This window comes from Malaclemys terrapin, chromosome 9 (assembly GCF_027887155.1).
Source record: "Malaclemys terrapin pileata isolate rMalTer1 chromosome 9, rMalTer1.hap1, whole genome shotgun sequence".
NCBI classification, from domain to species: Eukaryota; Metazoa; Chordata; order Testudines; family Emydidae; genus Malaclemys; species Malaclemys terrapin.
In genome coordinates this window covers 40,307,516-40,323,927 of record NC_071513.1, presented here as the reverse complement: position 1 = coordinate 40,323,927, position 16,412 = coordinate 40,307,516, and the positions used below count along the sequence as shown (strand labels likewise).

Below are 16,412 nucleotides of genomic sequence, written 5' to 3'. Positions count from 1 at the left end.
CATGGGCATTAGAGATGTCATCCCCATGTCTCTTCCTGCACCACAACTCCCCAGGCTCCTCACCCCGGAGCTTTGGGTTACCCTCCCTACATATTTGTATTTTTTCCTCTAAATTGAATCAGGTCTGGTTATTTCCTGCCCTGGTGTATGACTCCTCCAGGATTCCTGGCATTATAGAGTAGAGGTCCCATTTGTTTATGGTCCTCCAACTAGCTCTCAGTCCAAGCCAATACAAATTAGTTGTGGAGTAAGCTTTCATCAGACATTGTGTATCAAACACACCCCCAAGACAAAGCAATATTACATCTGCTGCATTCCCTTCATCCACTTCTCTGCTAATTCTATCAAAAACAAGCATATGTGCTTCTCCCCAACAGAGGGACTGTCACAATAGAGCAAAGGGGAAGAAGAAAAAGGCCTCATTTGTCCATGAAAACAAATTACTCAGAACTCGATCTTGTTCTCATTGATGTTAACAGCAAAGCTCCCATTGACTTCAGTGGGGCCTAAATGGACCCTGGGGGCTCTATCCTGCAAGGCGCTGAGCTTCTGGCCCTGGTACAGCAAAGTACTTAAGTGGGTGCTTAAAGCCCTTGGTTTGTAACTTTCTGAATGCCCCTGCATTTCCGACATCACAGTCTGTTGCAAAGAAAATCACTGGGATGCCACAGAAAGAGGGAGTAACTTCACTGCAAGATCAACTTAAAGGAGATGATGGGACTGGAAGGAAGGTGGCACGTGAAGAAACAAACATAACTATGGTACCTAGTAAAAAAGGCCAGGAAAACTATGAAAAACACAAGACAGAAACAAAAATCACCTTGCTTAGCACTGCGTGTCAATTTTCTCCACTCTGGAAGCTCTGTTTGAAAGACTGCCCTTTCAGTGAAACTTCCATATGACACAGAACCCAACAGATCTGGCACCAAAATACCTGATGTTCAGAAGAACCCTGCAATTTTGCTCCCATGTTTTTGCAGATGCATATGTAAGCAGAGTCAGGATGAGCTCTACCCTGACATCTGGTGGTGAATTATGGCGAGTGTGGAAAAGAACTCCAGGGGCTGATCTTGTTTGCATAGGGCACACCCACCCGCCTGGCATGAGACAACAGCAACTGAAAGTGGTTACTTTGGCTGGTGTGGGATCCCCAGTTTCTCTGTTATTGGGGCAAGAAGAATAAAGTTTTGTTACCCTGATTCTGTGAATCAAGGCCAGTGGAACTGTTGTATGACAGAAGGACTCACCATTAACTAAGTAGCACTCACTTGACAAGGGGCATGGGTTACAAAACCTAGTGAATTGAGAAAGGTTGGGAGCAGATATTTATACCTGGTGGTGTGAGCCTGAAACACCAATTGTACCATCTCTCTCTCCACTGTTAAATGTCAGAGTTAACTTTGATTCCATTAGAAGTCTAGTTACAGGCTGCTGAGCATGCATTCACTTTAGGCCAATAGAGCACCAGCACTGGGGCTCCCCTACTACTAGCTGAAATCACTAAGAGCTGAGATCACTGAGTGCTGTGTTAACTAGTGGGGGAGCCTGAAGCTATATTGCTAAGCGGCTGGTGGAGCAGTTTGCGGGGGATGGCTGGAGGAGCAGCTAGTAGAGTGGAGCCTTGCGGGAATGGTTGGAGTTACCCAAGGAACGGCAAATGGAGCCATTTGTGGGGATGGCTGGAGTGGCTCACGGGTTGGTGAGTGGAGTGGAGCAGCTGGTAGAGTAGAGCAGTTCGTGGGATGGCAGGAGTGGCTCACGGGACAGCTGGTGGAGTGGAGCAGTTCGTGGTGAAGGCTGCGGCGGAATCCCACGGAGAGGCGGCCGGTCGGCCTCGGATCACGTAAGGTTCCCCTTAACACTCTGCGCGTCCCCCCTTTGAACTCTGGGGCTGCACTGACCAGGGACAGAGACTTTGAGGGTTGTTGGACTTTTGGGACTTTGGTGATTCTTGGGTTGCTGGACCCAAGAGACTTTGGGGGTGTTGGACTTTTGGGACTTTGGGTGAGTTTTGGGTTGCTGGTTTCAAGAACCAATGGGAAAAGACACAGTCTAATTTGCTGGGGTGGTTTTCACTCATGGTTTGGTCTATGAACTCTAGTTGTGGTGTTTTCCCAATTTAATGCTATGTTGTTTACCTCATGTTGTTAAACATTTTCTGCTACACCAAGACTCTGTGCTTGCGAGAGGGGAAATATTGCCTCTTTGAGGCGCCCAGGGGTGTGTGTAAGATTTTCCCAGGTCACTGGGTGGGGGATCGAGCTGGTTTTGTGTTACGCTGTTGGGAGGGGACCCCTATGTACTGAACCTGGCCCTTGCTGCTATCAACTCAGCCTGGCAGAAGGGTTACACATATAACTGAGGGTGCAGTTTTGTGGATCTAAATAATTGCAAGCATAACACTTCAGTATTTAGCTGCCCAATTGCACCTGCCGGTCAGGTGTCCACATACTACTGAATGTGCTAGAAATTATTTGTGGCCGCAAAATTGCACCTTGCAGTTATCGATGTCAGCAAAAACACAGGTGCAAAATGAAAGGCCCCTAAGAAAATGTTGCCTCAAACCTCTATGCACATGATGGATGGACTTTTTAAAGTGTCCCTCAGAAGACTGCAGTTTTATCACATTAAGACTTCTGGCCTGCAATGAACATCGGGAACTTCCACTGAATGCAACAGGACTTGCAGACTCTGAACCTCTCATGATTTTTTGTGGTGGGTTTCATTGTGCTCTGCCATCAAGGGAGCAGACTCCAGGCAACCCAACAGACTGTGTTTTATTTAAACACAGATCTTAACAGGAGCCTGTAGGTAACAGTGGCAAATACCTCAGTCATCCTCTTCCTTCTTAGCCCAAATACCAGGCCCCTTGTCTCACCCCTGAAGATGGCCTCTCTAGGGTAGTTCTGAACTCTTTTTAGCTGCAGCCCCAGCAGTTAAGTAGAAAGAAATCGTTGTAGAATGTATGAAATGGAAATTCCCCCAAAACATGAAGCATCAAAGGAGCTGGTGCTGTGTATGGTAAAGATTGGTGCAGTCCATTCCAAATGGAGATGTTTCCTTCCCCTTTGCTGGGCTGGGAAGTAAGCCCAGTGCAGCTCTCTCATTTATTTGTGACTGTCGGAGGCAGGTCTAAGAGCTGTGTGTAAACTTAGCACTATTTCCTTGTATCAAACTTTCTATCCCCAACCATCCTGGCACTAGTGTCAGCCAGAAAAGAAAAAGCTGCAGGAAGTTATTTATTTTATACTGGGGAAAGTATATATTTATACTGTCTCATATTAAGAAAGAGGTTGATCAGATTTGCTTCAAACTTTCCATCAATATTTACTTTTGGGAAGAGAGCAGACCTGGAAAATTTCATCTCTATTATCCAAACTTGCAGAAAGTTATAATTAATGTATTATTAAAATACTGAGCTGTTAGATAGTGCTTTTTATCAGTAGAACTCAAAGAACTTTACAGAGAAGGTGGGTATCATTATCCTCATTTGACAGATGGGGAAACTGAGGCACATGGCAGGGAAGTGACTTGCCCCAGGTTACCCATCAGGCCAACGGCAGAGCTGTAAATCCTGCTCGCCTGAGTCCCAGCCCAGTGCTCTATCTTCTAGGCCACACTAGGCCCTTTTGAAAGGGGCATTTCAAATGGAAACATTATGCAACTTGAACTATAGCAACCTGAAACAGTATGCAACCTCAATTACTCCTCTGCCCCTAATACTGATCTTCTCCAGTTCAGGGATCACTTTACCCACCACTGAAATGCAACCACTTCTGGTGTGGAATGCGATATTAGACCACTTAGAAGTGAGCAACTCTTGAGCAAGTCTTTCTTGGCCTGGCTGTGCTTTCTTTAAAGATGGATTTTGAGAGCTGCTCTGTGTATGGCCAGAGAGTTGGATGATGGGACAGCAATGTCATTCATGAGCATACAAGTAATGAAAACTTCTCCCACGCTTACCTCAAGCCATACAGCACTGTCCCATCTGGATGGAGCCGAATCATGCGGTTCTTCACTGTCACCCCATGCAGGAAGGACTTCTTGTCATTCAGGAAATAGGTGTCAGGAAGCCACAACTGGTCAGCCACCCGGTTGTCCAGGGTCAGGTTCAGAGGAAGGTCACTGTACGCTAGACGTTTGTCCCGCCAGCTCTGCTGGAAATACATGGTGATGGTATAGTCCTGGGAGAGAAAACACACAACCGTCAGGCTGTCCCATGGGAGACACCCTAGTCCCTTGTCTCACTCCTGCTGCCACTGAGATGCCTGACATGTCTCCAAAGCTTTTGCACCCAGGAGTCTGCATTCCCCACATGGTGTGTTATAGGAACTGTGCCTTCTTTTGGAAGAATAAAGTTACAGGGCACTGGAATGAGCTTTCTAAGAAGAGGAATTGGCTTGACTTGTCACTGATTCAACACTCAAAGGAGAGAACTTGTTGCAGTTCAGCCACCTCTTCCCTGCTCCACATTCTGCCCACTGCTCCTTAACACCAGAGTTACAGTGTGGCGGTGTGTGTCTGAGATCAGGGAGACAACAGAATACATGCAAAGTTGGCTAAATGTTTTTGAATGGCAGTGGCCCCATCAGTAGAATTGGTCAGTAAGGTCCCGTGGGAGGAAAATCTAAGGGATAAAGGAGTTCAGAAGAGCTGGCAGTTTCTCAAAGAGACAAAATTAAAGGCACAACTGCAAACTATTCTGATGTGAAGGAAAGCTAGGAAGAATACTAAGAGGCCAATATGGCTCCATCAGGAGCTCTTTAATGACCTGAACATCCAAAAGGAATCCTACAAAAAGTAGAACTATGGAAGAATTGCTAAGAAGGAGACCAAAAGAACAGCACAAGCATATAGGGACAAAATCAGAAAGGCTAGAGCACAAAATGAGTTACACCTGGCAATGGACACAAAAGGCAATAAGAAGAGATTCTTTAAATATATTAGAAGCAAGAGAAAGATGAAGGTAAGTGTAGGTCCTCTACTTAGTGGGAAAGTAAAGATAATAATTGATGACATCAAGAAGAATGAGGTGTTTAATGCCTGTTTTGATTCAGCCTTCACTGAAAAGGTTAATAGTGACCAGATACTCACCATAGCTGATATTGACAGCAAGGGAGAAGGAATGCAAGCCAAAATAGGGAAAGAATGGGTTAAAGAATATTTAGATAAATTAGATGAATTCAAGTCAGCAGGGCCTGCTGAAATTCATTCTAAGGCAGTGGTTCTCAAACTGAGGTCCGCGAGGGCATTCCAGAGGGTCTGTGAGTCATGTCCAGGGCCGCTGGCCCCACTGATCAACTCCCCCATCCCAGTGCCTCCTGCATGCCACGGAACAGCTGTTCAGCAGTGTGCAGGAGGCGCTGGGAGGGAGGGGGAGGAGTGGGGACAGGGTGCGCTCAGGGGAGTTGGCAGAAAGAGGAGGGGCAGGGGTGGAGCAGGGTCAGGAAGCGGTGGAGCGTGGTGGGGCCTTGGTGTAAGGGGTGGACTGGGGGTGAGGTCTGGAGCTGGGTGGGGGTTGAGCACCCCCAGGGAAAATTAGAAGGTGACTTGGGGGGTCCATGAAAAAATTTAAATCAAAATGGGGTCCTCAGGTTGCTAATGTTTGAGAACCACTGTCCTAGGGTACTTAAGGAATTAGCTGAAGCAATCTCGGAACAGTCAGCAATTATCTTCAAGAACTCATGGAGTACAGGTAAGGTCCCAGATAACTGGAGAAGGGCAAACATAGTACCTATCTTTAAAAGGGGGAACAAAGGGACCCAGGGAATTATAGACCAGTCAGCCTAACTTCAATACCTGGAAAGATATTGTGACAAATTATTAATCAGTTTGTAAGCATTTAGAGGACAACAGCGTTATAAGGAATAGCCAGCATGGATTTGTCAAGAACAAATCATGCCAAACCAACCTAATTTCCTTCTTTGACAGGGTTACTGGCATAGTGAATGGGAGGAAAGCAGTAGATGTTATATGTCTTGATTTTAGTAAGGCTTTTCACACAGTCCCACATGACAGTCTCAAAAACTAATTATGGAAATGTGGTCCAGATGAAATTACTATAAGGTGATGCACTTGTTGAAAGTACGTACTCAAAGAGTAGTTATGAATGGTTTGCTGTCAAAGTGGGAGGATGTATCAAGTGGGGTCTGACTGGGGTCAGTCCTGGATCTGGCACTATTCAATATTTTCATTAATGACTTGGATAATGGAGTGGAGAGTATGCTTGTAAAATTTGCAGATGACACCAAGCTGGGAGGGGTTGCAAGCACTTTGGAGGACAGGATTAGAATCCAAAACAATCTTGATAAATTAGAGATTTGGTCTGAAACCAACAAGAAGAAATTCAACACAGACAAGTGCAAAGTACTTCAGTTAAGAAGGAAACATCAAATGCACAACTATAAAATGGGGAATAACTGGCAAGGTGGTAGTACTGATGAAAAGGATCTGGCAGTTAGAGTAGTTCACAAACTCAATGAGTCAACAAGGTGATGGCATTTGAGAAAAAGGCTAATATCATTCTGGAGTATATTAACAGGAGTGTTGTAAGACATGGGAGGTAATTGTCCTGTTCTATTCAGCACTGGTGAGGCCTCAGTTGGAGTATTGTGTCCAGTTGTAGGCGCTACACATTGGGAAAGAGGTGAACAACTTGGAGAGAGTCCAGAGGAGAGCAACAAAAATGATCATAGGTTTAGAAAACTTGACCTATGGGGATAAGTTTAAACAAACTTGGGCATATTTAGTCTTGAAAAAAGAAGACTGAGGGGGGACCTGGCAACAGTCTTTAAATAAGTTAAGGGCTCTTATAAAGAGGATGGTGATCAATTGTTCTCCATGTCCTCGGAAGGTAGGACAAGAACTGACAAGAATTAAGGCCCCATGGCCTTAATTGGCAACTAGGGAGATTTAGGTTAGATATTAAGAAAACTTTCTAATTATAAGGTTAGTTAAGCTCTGAAATAGGCTTCCAAAGGGAGGTTGTGGAATCTCTGTCATTGGAGGTTTGTAAGAACAGGTTGGACAAACACCTGTCAGGGCTGGTCTAGGTTTATTTGGTCCAGCCTCAGCACAGGGGGCTGGACTTGATGACTTCCCGAAGTCCCTTCCAGCCCTGCATTTCTGTGATTCTATGAAGACCCCAAAACTGTTGGGGACCAGGCTGGGGTTTGTGTATATCCCAGATTCATTCATCAATCATATTAATGGTCATGTCTATGGCTCTCATCACCACAGTGTTGATGGAGTGCTGGCACATCAAGCTTCACTCGCCACCTCTAGCAGTTGGACCTCTAGAAGGGAATCTGTTCCAGGTCTGGGTGTATAATTATTATTATGTGTCTTGCAGTAGCACATAAGGGCCCCAACCATGATCAAGGCCCCATTGTTCTGGATGCTGCACAAACAATTAGTAAGAGACAATCCTTGCAGAGCTTACAATTGAAATAGACAAGATACACATTGGGTAGAAAGGGAAACAGAGGCACAGATAGAAGTGACTTCGCCAAGGTCACCCGGTGGGTCAGTGGCAAAGCTAGGACTAGATGTGAAGGAGGGATAGCTCAGTGGTTTGAGCATTGGCCTGCTAAACCTAGGGCTGAGAGTTCAATCCTCAAGGGGGCCACCTAGGGATCTGGGGCAAAATCAGTACTTGGTCCTGCTAGTGAAGGCAGGGGGGCTGGACTCAATGACCTTTCAAGGTCCCTTCCAGTTCTAGGAGATAGGATATCTTAATTAATTAATTTATTTTTTTATTATTTTATGACGGGTCTCCTGACTCTCCCTGCCCACTGGATCATAATTCTCACTCTCTTATACAGCACTGCCTTTTAGCAACCAAAAAAGAAGAAATTATATATATCAATATATACATAAACTTAAAGAAAATATATCCCAGGGGTAAACCTGTGAGGGCGTGAGGCAGGGAGGGGATTTCTGGCTGGCTCAGCCATTGTTTGTTGCAAAGAAGCAGGCAGTGGAAGCCACTTTCACTTCATTTATTCTTTTAAAAAGCAGAGGGATTGTTAAGGGAAGATAGCAACTTTCACCTCTAAGCCAGGGGTTTAAAGTCAGGCTAGCTTGGCAATGACCAAAAGCCATTACCCCTAGATTCATTATATGAAGTGAATTGGGGGCTTCATTGAAGTTCTAAGTAGGCAAGGAAGCATGTCTTGAAAACCACAATGAGAAGGGGACATTAGCAGCCCTATGGCTTAGCAGAGAGGCTGATTACATAATGAGGCAGGGAGGCTGAGATCTTGTTCCCTGTGGAGCTGACCTATCTGTCAGGGTTGGGGCATGTTCACAGGATGGCAGGGAGTAGCTTGCACTGCCATCACCCATGCTGCACTTGTTCTGAGGATTAGCAGAGGACTTTGCTCGCTAGGGCTGTCAGTCCAGCACTAAATCCAGCTAAAAGCTCAAAATAATGAAATGATCCCGCATGTGTAGCAAGCCCTCCCTGGGTGTCTGAAAATAGGCCAAATCTCAGCCAAGTGAATGGAGCTTGAATTTCCATGAGAAAACATCAAGACAGGGCAAATGGAGGGGGAGGGAGGGCTTGATTACTGTGCAAATAATTGCTACTAAATCCCTCAGCCCATTCCACCATGACTCTGTCACCTTATAAGAACAGTCCTAGATGGTAGGCATAGTAACTACACAATGCCTATACAGAGCGGCTGCTTGCTGTTCCCAACTATCTTGCTTCAGCTTCAGAGCAGCCTGGAATGAGTGTTGTGATCTCATGACCCTGTGTGTGAGCAACCTCCTCTCATCATCTTGTGAAACGCTGATTGGGCTGGAGGGGACAGGGTTTGGCTCATTCCATCTCGCTCTCAATTTAGTATTTTTTTTCATCCTGCAATTCAGCTGCCCTTGTCGGGATACAAGATGGGTTTGTAAAAATTGGTTCTTTCTCCTGAAGCTTATATGGGTGGTCAACTTATGAGCAATGGTGCCATATTTAGGAAGCAAGGAGATTATGATAGCCCAAGTTGCCATAACACCGATGATGGAGTGCTGGCACACCATTGCTTTCTGTTTACATGGAAAATATCCGTACAAACAGTCTTGATTCCTAATCTATTGTACTGCTATGGTATGCTATGGAGTGGGTGGGGCTAAAGACATGTCAGAGAGTGGGGTGGAGTTACGATATATCCAGTGGGGCTAAAATAAACTGAGTGGGTGTGGCTAAAGTAGGACAAGGAATAGGGTGGGGCTAAGGCAAACCAAGGTAGGGGATAGGCTACAGAAGTTGAACTGAAGTTTCAGAATGAATTACTGCTGGTGAAATAATGGCTAAAAAACATTTCATAAATAAGAAGTGCCCCATCAGTCACTGTAGGAAATCTCTGTAAAGTAATACAGAGATGGTACAGGAGGCACCCTACCCTGCGGATTTGCACTGGGGGCAGCCAGACTCCTGCAGCTTCTGAGGGTGCAACCTCCCTCCTGAGGGATGTAGGAAGCCCGAGCTATCCCTGTGGTGGGGCTGCTTTGTGGAGCAGCTAGCTGAAGGGGACCCATGCTGGGGAGGTCAGGGAGGCATTCTGCCAGCCTTAATCCTGCCAGACTTCAACTGGAGCTGTGAACGCTCAGTGCCTCTAAAAACTAGGCTCACCTGGGGCACCAAAGAGCTGAGGTACCCATAACTACTAGACGCTTGCAGGAAATTTAGGCCTAAGTGTGGCCCAAGGCCAGAGAGCTGGGGTAGACCCCAGGCCTTCTGACCCTTAGTCTGTGTTTTAACCCAAATCCACATACTGATATCACCTCCTGACTTCACCCCCGAACACGCCAGGAGTTTGGTTAACAAACAGGCTTTTTTAAGGATTGCTGAATTCTTCCCCCATCTCTGAGGGAGCTCAGCATTATCTTCAGAGGGCCTTTCCCCAGGAACTCCACACACTTGCAGTGAAACACCCTTCAGCAGTCTGGCCCCACATTCCCCTGTAAGAGTGAAGGAGCAGAACAAATCAGCATGGTGCCTATTTTTATTATTATTGAACCACCAGTTCTGGTATTCCTCCCCAGTCATGCCAATGCTCCTCAGGTCACCAGCAGTACCTTCTGCTGTCCCAGTCCTAGAACCCCCACCTAGCTCTGCCAATACACCTCAGTTCGGACCCTGGCTTTCCTAGTCTGGGCTCCCCTCAGGACTCTGCACCTTAGCCCTTAAACAAAACACCCCTCTGTGATATAAACTGAGTTCCAAAGAACAGGTGATGTCCCAGAGCACCCCCTTGTGGCCTGGGACAGCCCTGAAGGCACCTGGCCTCAGTTTCCCTCTGAGTTCCAAGAATAAACCATTTACACCCCATCTTTAAGAACACTATTCCCCCTTTATCAGTGCTAATTTATTCAGATTAACCATCTCCCCTTTTTGATTCAGGGTCTTTCACAACCCATCTTCTTGGGCCTGTGCATTACCAGTCCTGGACTGTCAACTCTCCACTCAGATTCAAGGACTGCACAGCCTCCATCTTGGGGCTGTGAGCTTTGCTGTCAGCCCTGGCCTTAATAGCCTACAGACTCTGCCCTGAGGTTCAGAGATTTCACAGCATTCCTTCCTGGTGACTGAGAGTTTTCAATCCTGACCTCCCCAGCCTGCATGCTCTCTCAAGTCTAGGGTTTCACAGTCCTCCTTCTAGAAACTGTGCACCTCAAACTCATTCATTCATCCCTCCCTCCAGGCTTTTTCAACAGCTTCTCCTTGACTAAGCTTGGAGCCTCCTCTTAAGTCACCAGCCCAGACACTAATCAGACTCTTGATTCTCCCCAGGTGGGTCTAATAACCTCAAACACCTGTCTGCACTGGTTGGGAGAGATGGGACCCTAGCCTCACTCAGTCTATAAGGCTCCTAGTCCCAGGCCCTTAAAGGAACAATATATTCCCCCCTCCCCAACACTAACTGCTTCCCAAGACCATTTTCCTCTCTCCAAATGATTGCTCTAATTATTTTTCTATTCTTCATCTGCTTGCCCTGGATACCTGGGGTAGCTACTCCCCCCCCCCAAACCTATCTCCCCTAGCTTTAAAGGCCAGTACCCCATTAGAGGGCAAATGATCAGTACTGACCACAATGAGAGTATATAAAACTCATGGCTTTTGTGCTCTGATCCAGGCTGGAATGAGAGGATCTGGGGGTTAAAACATAAGGTATTAACTTTCTGAATCAGCATGCTATTTCCCTACTGGTTTTATAAACCAGTCATCTAGCACTGGTGAGCTACAGAGAGCTTTCTGGGAAGTGGAAGAGCAAATATTCAAGACAGTTCTTTCCCAGGTTCCCTGGCTGCTCCTGTGTGCTTCCTTTCCCTCCAACTCACGGCCAGACATTATTGTGCAATGCCATGAATCTGCATTTCCAGATAACCCCTCTTATCTTTTACAAAGTACTACAGTCCACCTAGTATTTAGTGCTTCTCATGGACTCTCCCCCTCTCTGGCTCTTTCCCTCTCACTCCCCCTCTCTCACTTTCTGTCCCCCCCACCCATCTCCTCCTTCACTTTCTCCATTTTGATTTTTCTCTCCTCCTCCTCCTCCTCTTTCCCATACATCTTTCTCACTCCATTTCTCAGTATCTTCCCTTCCTCTACGAGCCCAGTGCCAATCTCTGCTGAGTGATGTGTGTGATTGCTGGACAGAAGAGAAAGAGCCAGGCAGGCATCCAATATTCAGAGGTCAGAGTTCTCTTCAGGAGAAGAGGTGACACTGACACTGAGGTATTAATGGGCTGCAGCTCCAAAGCACAGGGAGGGGAGACTTTGAGAACGGAGCGTGCTCTCTGGGAGCCACTAGCAGAGTGCAATGCACATAACAGCTACCTTATCACATCTGAAGGAGAGTGCACCAACCCAGAGTCCATGCCACAGGGGAAGGCACTGATAAGTTACCCTACAGCATGCAAGAGAGACTGTATCACAGAGGAAAGAAACCATGCATGCCAATCATGTACTATGTTTGATAGATGCTGTATCCCGTGGAGGAAGCAGAGACCCCATGAGCTCTATCCAGCTCACCTGTATCTTCCTAATATTAACAGACGATAGACAGATGAAAAAATATCCGGACATGAATGAAAGGCTAGAACTAGAGGTATCGATCTGTTCAATGCGGGTCGCAAGGCTACAAACCTATTAGAAAAAATTACAGCGGAAGCCTCCGGTTCAGACATGGATAACATCATAACTGAGGGTAACACCATCCTTTTAGAGCAGGGTAACCAGACTGATTCAATGTTTGAGTATCCACAGGCTCTGGATTCCTGACTCCCTACACTGACATTCTCACAAGGCATCAAGCAGGGACCCCACAGGGCATCAGTCAAGATCCCTGTGTTCTGGGATTTATCCACCAGCCATGCTAACATCGTAGCTTCCCAAACCTCCCAGTCTCTGCACACTCTCACAAGCCAACGGGCCCCCCAGGCAATGAGTTGATTCTCAAGGGAATGGGCATCCCCAGCAAAATGAACACCTACTGTCCTCCGTCAGCAGTCTCTGCAAAGAGGTGAGAAACTGACTGGGCCTGGGGACCGAACACACCTTGCAGCCCTCGGGCTGTTCTCCCCAGGTCAGCGTTAGTGGGACAGTGTGGGCTGTGGTCACCCTGCTGCCTGTGCTGGGCTGGTGCGGAGGATAAACAGAAGAGCTTGTCGCTATGGGGAGGCTCACACTCTAAGTGATTTTCTACAGCAGTGCAGCTCTCTGGCACTGCTACCCACAGCGGGAGCTGCGCTGCAGACACAGTGATGGGCATTTTGACCTCCTTGTTTTCAACCAGGTTGGAGGGCACAGTGGTACCCTCTCTATGCTGCAGCTACCCACTGGTGGAAATGTGTCTGTGCAAAACTGCTTACACAATTCCTAGTATAGAGGAGGTGGCTAGAGCTCTCAGTTCAGCACCTTTTCAGCTGCATACATTCACTCAGGGCCAGGAGAGCCCACTGAGTTCTTACATGGGTATGCAGTGGGAGGTGAGGGTTGCATGGCCCAAACAATGGCCAGGCAGAATTCTGTTCTCTGCACTAATGAGGGGGCAGAGACTGATCCCTCCCTACTTCCTTGAAGGCACACAGCACCCCAAAGTGGATATGCCCTGATGAAGTATACTAACCATGAGCCTAATTACATGTCTGGATCCCCTGAACTATATCTTAGCGCCTAGTCTCTGTGCACAGTTACTCAACCTGCATGCTCAGATTCTGGGATTCTGCAGGCGCAGTGGCCGTGTGTTTCTGTGGATACTGCCATTGCATTTCTTCTTTACCCTTTAAAACTTTGTCATCAGGGCCAAATCCAGGTTCCACTGAAGCCTAGCATTTGTGTTACAGATGCCAGCTGGTAGCAGGACACTGCGTGGGATTGCCATGTGGCTTGTATTGTCTAGGATTACCTTGATTTGAGAGCGACCCCACACCTGGCTCATTTAACTCCCTGAGACACTATGCTCTTGCAAAGACACACACAGTTACATGGGCCACAGCAGACTGGCTCCAGCTGAACTTGGCTGCCATGGCTAGACTTGTCTGTGCCTGGCATGCACAGTGCCCCAGCCCCACCATGGGGAACTGAAATAGGCAAAAGGCAGCTGAGGGAACAGCTCCTTCTGGCCCAAGTGGGAGCAGCTGGGTTAAGTCTTGCTCAGCTGGAAGACACTTGCACGTCCATCACAATAATGGGAGGAAAAGCATGTGTCCTGGGCTCTCTCTACATAGGGGGCTTCCCCTCTCCAAATCCCCTGCCAGGGTCCCTTCACCTGGTTGCTGTGGAAGAGATGTGGAGAGGCCATGTTGGCTGGCTGGTCTCTGGCTCTCCAGTTACTGCTCTAGGGTTTTTTTATTTATTGTCCCATTTTTTTTCATCAAAGAGGCAGCCCTGGGAGCCCAGCTGCGTGACAGGCCCCGCTCAGCGCTGCGCCTCCCATTCACCCCCTCCTGGAGCAGACACAGCACCTGAGCCTGCTGGAAGGCTTTCTGAGCATAACCGTCCTTTCGGGATCCCTTTGGGATCCCCCTACGTTACTGCCATTCCCTCCACATCACTAAGCCACTGGCTCTTTTTGAGCTGCCAGCTCCAGTCCCCATCTCCTCCCCCGCCCCCCAGTCTCCGGTTTGGTGGAGGGTTTTTTTCCCCTCTCTCCCTTCCCCTCCTCCTTGCACACACAGAAGAAAGGTAAGAACACCCCAGGGGTCAGACGGCCATTCACATTCCAGAGCTGCTCCTCTCTGCTGAGGAATGCTGACTAAGGCCTTGGCTACACTTGCAAGTTACAGAGCTGTAAAGGCTCTCCCAGCGCTGTAACTCACTCCCCGTCCACACTGCCAAGGCATTTGCAGCACTGTATCTCCGTGGTTGCAGCGCTGCATGTACTCCACCTCTCCGAGAGGAATAGCGAGTATTGCGCTGCCGCTGCAGCGCTGCAGCGCCAGTGTGGCCGCCCAATGCGCTGTGAATGGTCTCCAGAATTATTCGGCAGTATCCAACAATGCCTGTTCTAGCCACTCTGGTCATCAGTTCAAACTCTACTGCCCTGGCCTCAGGTAACCAACCATGTGACCCACCCTTTACATTCCCCGGGAATTTTAAAAATCCCCTTCCTGTTTGCTCAGCCCGGCGTGGTGTGGAGTGCTATCAGCGAATCTTTCCAGGTGACCATGCCTCCATGCGCCAAGCGAGCCCCAGCATGGAGCAATGGCGAGTTGCTGGACCTCATCGGTGTTTGGGGGGAGGAAGCAGTACAGTCCCAGCTGCGCTCCAGCCGTAGGAATTACGATACCTTCGGGAAGTTATCAAAGGACATGATGGAAAGGGGCCATGACCGGGACGCCCTGCAGTGCAGGATTAAAGTGAAGGAGCTGCGGAGTGCCTACCACAAAGCCCGCAAAGCAAGCGGCCGCTCGGGTGCTCCCCCCGTGACTTGCCGATTCTACAAAGAGCTGGATGTGATACTTGGGGTTAACCCCACCTCCACTCCGAGTACCACCATGGACACTTCAGAGCCGGTGTGGGGGGAGGAGGAAGAGGAGGAGGAGGAAAACGGGAGTGATGGTGGTGGGCCGGATGGAGACACCATGGAATCCCTGGAGCCTTGCAGCCAGGAGCTCTGCTCGAGCCAGGAGGAAGGTAGCCAGTCGCAGCGGCCGATACTTGGTGGAGGACAAACAGAAGAGCAGGTTCCCGGTAAGTGGGGTTTTTTTCGGGAAGAAATTTTTTCAGTGCGGGCTCTTTGGGAGAGGAGGGTTAGGCATGCATGCCTAGATGTGGAATAGTGCATTGATGTGGTTTATCACATCGCGGTAATCGGCCTCGGTAATCTCCTCGAATGTCTCATCCAGAATGTGTGCAATGCACTTGCGTAGGTTTATCGGGAGAGCCACCGTGGTCCTTGTTCCAGCCAGGTTAACATGTCCGCGCCACTGTGCCACGAGGGGTGGGGGGACCATTGCTGCACACAGGCAAGCTGCATATGGGCCAGGGCGGAAGCCGCATTGCAGTAGAAGACCCTCCCTTGCTTCCCAGGTCACCCTCAGCAGCAAGATATTGTCCAGGACGAACTCCTGTGGAAAATGTTGGGACAGTGTTCAGCGTAGGTGCCCCCTGAAGCTGTTGGCTCTCCCCAAGGCACAGAAACCCAGAGGACAGTGCAGCCCTGAAACAATCAGTCCCCCTTACTCACCATTTTGAGACTCCCATGGGATATGTGTGCTCTGTTTCGGACGGGAAAATTATACTATTGTGTAGACCCTGTGTGTTTTCTACTCCTTAAGTGCGGGGGGAATCATTACTCTGTCTGGTATAAACAATGATGCCTCTGTTAAATGTTGCATTTTGCCTATACAGCTGCATCAACCTTGAGACCTCAGCTGTCCCTCTTATCGCCTGCTCAGAGACTGCAAAGACTCAGGAAGAGACCGCGAAAAAGCAAAGAAGACATGCTGCAAGAAGTGATGCGGCAATCTTTTAAAGAGAATGAGAAAGCACAGGACTGGAGGGAGAGAGAAAGCAGGATCCGCCAGGAAAACGCAGCGCACCGGTGGCAAAGCACCGCGCACCGGCAGCAAAGCACTGATAGGCTCATAAGCATCCTGGAGCGCCAAGCAGATGCTATCCAGGGGCTGGTAGCCATGCAGAAAGAGGAGCAGTACCGCAAATGCAAATGCCACCCCCCACTACAGCCCTTGTCCCAAAACTCTTTCCGTTGTGCCCCACTGTCACCTCCAACCCACTTTCCCCAACTTCCGTGTTCTTCACGCCACCCACTGCCTCCAACACCAGTATCTTCACCACCCAGCCCTGAAAACCATGACTCTTACCCTCTGCACTCAACCCCCATCACCATGCAGTATAGCTGTCCTGAAGTGCAGCACTCACTGCACAGCACACCAGACAGGACATACGC

At 48.3% G+C, this 16,412-nt stretch overlaps 1 protein-coding gene across 1 annotated transcript in view; it reads right to left on the bottom strand.

Annotated features, from left to right (window-relative positions):
- Positions 1-16,412, bottom strand: part of GABRQ (gamma-aminobutyric acid type A receptor subunit theta) — a 95,526-nt gene that overhangs the window by 20,790 nt on the left and 58,324 nt on the right. The window contains exon 4 of the mRNA XM_054040737.1: positions 3,964-4,184. Coding sequence (XP_053896712.1) covers positions 3,964-4,184 — 221 coding nt within the window. The remainder of the gene's footprint in view (positions 1-3,963; positions 4,185-16,412) is intronic.